The 4,771-nt window shown below is 37.9% G+C and overlaps 1 protein-coding gene across 1 annotated transcript; it reads left to right on the forward strand.

Annotated features, from left to right (window-relative positions):
* The first annotated feature begins 1,193 nt into the window (after positions 1-1,193).
* LOC135472176 (EF-hand calcium-binding domain-containing protein 1-like) lies at positions 1,194-4,012 on the forward strand. Its single transcript, XM_064751552.1, has 4 exons — positions 1,194-1,314; positions 1,774-1,924; positions 2,912-2,968; positions 3,770-4,012. Exons 1-3 carry the CDS (start codon positions 1,195-1,197, stop codon positions 2,965-2,967), a joined length of 327 nt encoding a protein of 108 aa, XP_064607622.1. The 5' UTR covers position 1,194; the 3' UTR covers position 2,968; positions 3,770-4,012.
* Positions 4,013-4,771: the final 759 nt, after the last annotated feature.

A 4,771-nucleotide genomic window follows, 5' to 3' on the forward strand; every position in this document is an offset into this window, starting at 1 on the left:
CGACAGGCCGGATTTAGCAGTTTGTCAGCTATGCCCATATAGTTAAGTCGTTTCTTTGGTTTTTACTCTCTATACGCTGTAATCTGTTCTATTGTTATGCGTTGGTGCTGTGCTACCTCAGCTTAATAAAGTCCTATCCAATACACTTTTTCGAATTAGCAATAAACTGAGGTCAGGCAATAAAAATCTCTGAGAATTTCTTGATGGTAAGAAATACATAAATATCGTGATGATACATATTTTTGATATGAACAATACTTAATTACAAAGGCATAGACCAACCTAGGTGTTATTCACAAAACATCTTTGTGCTATAAATATTTATGAAGCATAAGAATAAATTCATAATGGAATTCTAAGAACCATCAGGTATACATTTACGTGACCTCTGTACACTGGCAGATTTATTTAGCTCACAAAGTGTCTGAGGATTTTGGATACGCTACTTTTTATTGCTTCAGTATACAGGATGTGACTTCTTACCCCCAAGTCAGCATATCAGGTTTCACCATTTCTGAATTATACCACAAACAGGATGTACACGTTATTTCTTTGAATCCATTATTTTTCTCCTGAATGGAACTCAGACTCTCCTCCAATCAGCTGTTCGAGGGGTGACTCCTGACCCTATGACTTGACTATAAATAGAACCATTCTGCAACAAGCCACATAAGGAACCAACTGTTGTATCATTCAACCAGTTCAGAGTTCTGTGCTTCTCTCCAAGCCTTCGCCAAACCTTGGTAAGTATACATTACGCTTTTGGTTCAGTATATACATGTAGGTCTGTTTTCTATTAGTCAGAAACCATCATATTTTTACCATTAACTTATATTGCACGTTATATTGTGATGTGCATATTTTGAACATCAGTTTTGGCTTCTTTAAACGTGCTTATTTATTTGACTGGTATAATTTCCAATACGGCCAACCTTAAGTTTACCGTTTTGCTTTCGTGTTAAACAGTACAGATATCTTCATATTTAATTTCTGACAGTTTTTTTCCACATGACGAAACTGGAGTGCGAGGAGTGAACCACCGCTCTCCCGTCACGTATCTGACAAATCTCCTGACTTGAAGTCGCAATCGAACACGCGAGACATTATACTGACATTCTTAACACCAGACGTATTTGCGTTCCCAGCACCATGGACTCCCGACTCGTGGCTCTCTTCTCCGTTGTCATCGCTCTGATGCTGGTCAACACTAACGCCACGTGCGATTTCGGATGTAGAATGGACTGTACCCAAGGATTTCCCTGCAAACTAAAATGTGACATGGTTTGTGGCAGACGACGAAGATCCCTGGACCTGGTGTGTATATGACTCTATCTTCTAAATTCATTGTACTTAAAAAAAATAACTGGTTAAAAATAGAATTGCATAAGGATAATTTAAAAATTATTTTAACCGTTATGAATTGTGAAGTGCAGCGTTAAACACCATATGAAATAAATGAACACTTCCGTTTAACATCTCTAAAAACCCTTGCTGACAGAGAAATTCAAAACATCCCTCGCTGCTGACTACTTCTCTGTTAATGACAACGCAGGTAGCATGTTCAATTTTAGCCTCCCTTGTCTTGGTTGCAGATTTATTATATAATGTATATAAGCCCTATAAGAATTGGAAGGTAAGTGAGTTGCATGACTTTCAATGTCCACTTGACTCTACACACCTCTGGCTGCTTTCTTATACAAAGGCGTTCATAAAAAAGCTATCATTAAATAGAATGGTCATGTGGATAATCGATCTGTTTCGTGTGTCTAACAGGGAGCAGGCAGTTTCCACTTCCAGCGTGATTTCAGTGTGTACGACGTCAATAACAACAACTTCATCAGTCTGGAGGAGCTGGCCGAGCTGGTACACAGTCAGCCGTCCAATGAGGGTGTGAGGAAGGCACTTTTTGTCGCAGACACTAATGGTACGTGTGTGAGATATTTACATAATTACAATGTTTGTAATAAAGAACACGATAAATACCTAATAAAACTCAAGGTGAGCTATTCTGATCTTTGTAATTTTGGCCAGGCTGAGAAGACGATACATCAAGTTTAGTTGTGTGTGTGTCAGCGGTACAGTGTTGAAAGACGAATATTGTTTACTTATCTTGTAGACGCTCGAATCGTTAACCCAACTGTGAGAACTATGCTTTGTCTACCGAAAAATGCAAGTTTAGTTTTTAAAGCTGTGGAGAACTATTCATGTAGATCCCATAGATACTAAGGAGCGGCATTGTAGCAATAGTTCTCTGTGAATTGACCACTGCTAATTAGAACAGCCTGAATCAGTAAAACACATCTTATTGCCTTGGCGCAAATCATTCCAGGTAATGCAGTCGCCATCCTGTGTATGTATCTGTTTGTAAATGTATCTGTGAGACTGGTCATTGGGAATTCGGCTTTGGAAATTGTTTTATTTTGCTGACGGCCTGAACCGTGATTTTTACACTTAGCTTAATTTGCATAAACGACACAACAAAAAGTAATAATTTTACTTATTTTGTCAGTCTACCAGACAGGTTCTTACAGTGAAGTTTGTCGCTTTTATACATTTTTCTTTATTGGTAAATTTCACTCACATTTATGCTAAATAATGGATGAATGAATGATTATGGCTTTACGCCAGCTTTGCGGCGATATCGTGACGAGAGTCGGGTTGCCAAAGCAACAAAAACAAGCATTTTGCAGAGACTTGAACAGTTTCAATGTGCTGATACCATATATCGCTGGTATAAACTGTATTAGCATTTGGAAGTCGCTATTACACTTGTCACTGTTAATACTACAATTCACAGCGTGATTTATGAATAGGTAAACAATCTGTACAAACACGTGTGTAATGAAGGTATGTGTAGATCCCTTAAACGTTTAGCCGAATTTATTCCGAAAAACCTTATGTTTCGTTCCAGGTGACATGTTGATCAGTAGAGAAGAGTTTCAGAAAGCTCCGTGGGACTTTGAATAGGGTAAGAATTGTTTTCATGCCACAGTGACAGGTCTTTGGGACGATACAACCTCAAATGAATAAATGCCTAAGGTTTGGTATAGACATGACAAAACGCAGCTAGAACAATTACGACGTTGGAATGATGTTCAAAATTTGAAGTCACAGTAGTGTTGTCAAATTAAATCATTGGATTTAATTTAGTTAAACTACTCTTGTAGGTTACTCATTAAGATTTTAGCTAAATACGACGAGGGTACCTAGCTCCCCCCAGATGAATTAAAGATGTTTTTAAATATTTAAATTATAATATTAAAAATGGGAGAAACTGTTCTATAAGGCATACATATATGGTTTAACGGCTGAGAAGAGTGTTGTCTACATGTATACATGACGGACTTAAACATGCATGTACATGGGTTAAGAAGCCTTTTGTGAGTCATGGTCCACGATTTAATCGGACAGTGATTAAATTAATTCGCCTTGAGTATTCCATTGCGTCTTTCACGTTCATCATTACGAACTGTTGACTCTTTGCAGGATTCTTATTTTCTTTCACTTCATATATAATATAAGGATTGGGGAGGATTTGTGTTGAACACTAGTTTGGAAATTTGTCTTTTGATTATCGACCCGGACCGTTTGTAATGGTTGACGGCTTGTATACAAATGTCTGCTTCCGCGCCAATAGATTCAAACCCTTTCATTTCCGCGTGTGAATATACTGTATACTACAGCGATCTAGTCATGAGAACATTGTGATGCATATAAGTCTAAATCCCAGGTGTCCTTGTGTTTACCGGTTGTGTTTTTATTTCACCAGATGCTGATGTCTTCACACTGCAGAACAGCCCCCAGTAAAATTACAAACGTGCAGCCATACCTCACCAAGCCATACCTCACCAACGGTTGTTTCTAGTCATTATCCATATGGTTATAAATGCGTAAAAAGTAATCTACTTTGATAATAAATACCGACTACTGTAATTTTATTATTTTCTTATCAAAGCTATGTCAAACAATCGAAACCACAAAAGTGGTGTTTCGGTCATCATTCATTTATTAAATGTATACTGTATTGAATACACAAGTGTGCTCAGAATCAAATTTATTTATTTATTTGATTGGTGTTTTACGCTGTACTCACAACGGCGGCCAGAATTATAGTGGAAGGACAAAATCAAATTCGGATCAGAATGTCGATACACCTACGGACATGATATTTGCGAGATCCTTCTACCCTTCACTGGTCTTTGAACTGGACGTGAGTCGTAAAAATTTGTCGACATCAATCGTAGAAGGCTGTTCAGATAGTCTTACTTGAAGTTTTACCTATCAGTAGTATGGTATACAACCTGATTTATTTGTTTGATTGGTGTTTTACGTCATACACAAGAATATTTCACGGAGGAAACCCACGACCATCCGCAGGTTGGTGGAAAACCTTTCCATTTACGACCGAACAAGAAATGTCCTGACGGAGACTGGTCGACCTGTTGTCAAAGTACTGCGACTCTAGAAAATGTCCCAGTTTGCCTTTCTCTACACGTACTTATATGAGAAAGGATTCACAGTACATTAGAATATAATCCACTAATTATCCAATATTGGAAATCCAGTGACCACCAATCTCGGACAGTTGAATAAAAAAGTCAACAACCACATACTAGTTTAAATATATGTATCTTAAGGAGCCCTGGTGCAGTGCACTAACCCACGACCCATGGAGAGTTTGCAAACAGAAACTCTAATTAAACAAGTTCCCTTCCCTAAAAATGTTACAGTATTGTATTCATCCGGTTTGCAAAAACCTTTACAGAAAGAC

The sequence above is a fragment of the Liolophura sinensis genome, chromosome 8 (genome assembly GCF_032854445.1).
Source record: "Liolophura sinensis isolate JHLJ2023 chromosome 8, CUHK_Ljap_v2, whole genome shotgun sequence".
Lineage (NCBI taxonomy): Eukaryota > Metazoa > Mollusca > Polyplacophora > Chitonida > Chitonidae > Liolophura > Liolophura sinensis.

Excerpts from the sequence above, each read along its gene's own strand:
- LOC135472176 (XM_064751552.1), top strand. The coding sequence starts at position 1,195 with ATGCTGGTCAACACTAACGCCACGTGCGATTTCGGATGTAGAATGGAC. Across the intron at positions 1,315-1,773 it reads GACGAAGATCCCTGGACCTG|GGAGCAGGCAGTTTCCACTT; the intron begins GTGTGTATATGA and ends TGTGTCTAACAG. Across the intron at positions 1,925-2,911 it reads TTTTGTCGCAGACACTAATG|GTGACATGTTGATCAGTAGA; the intron begins GTACGTGTGTGA and ends GTTTCGTTCCAG.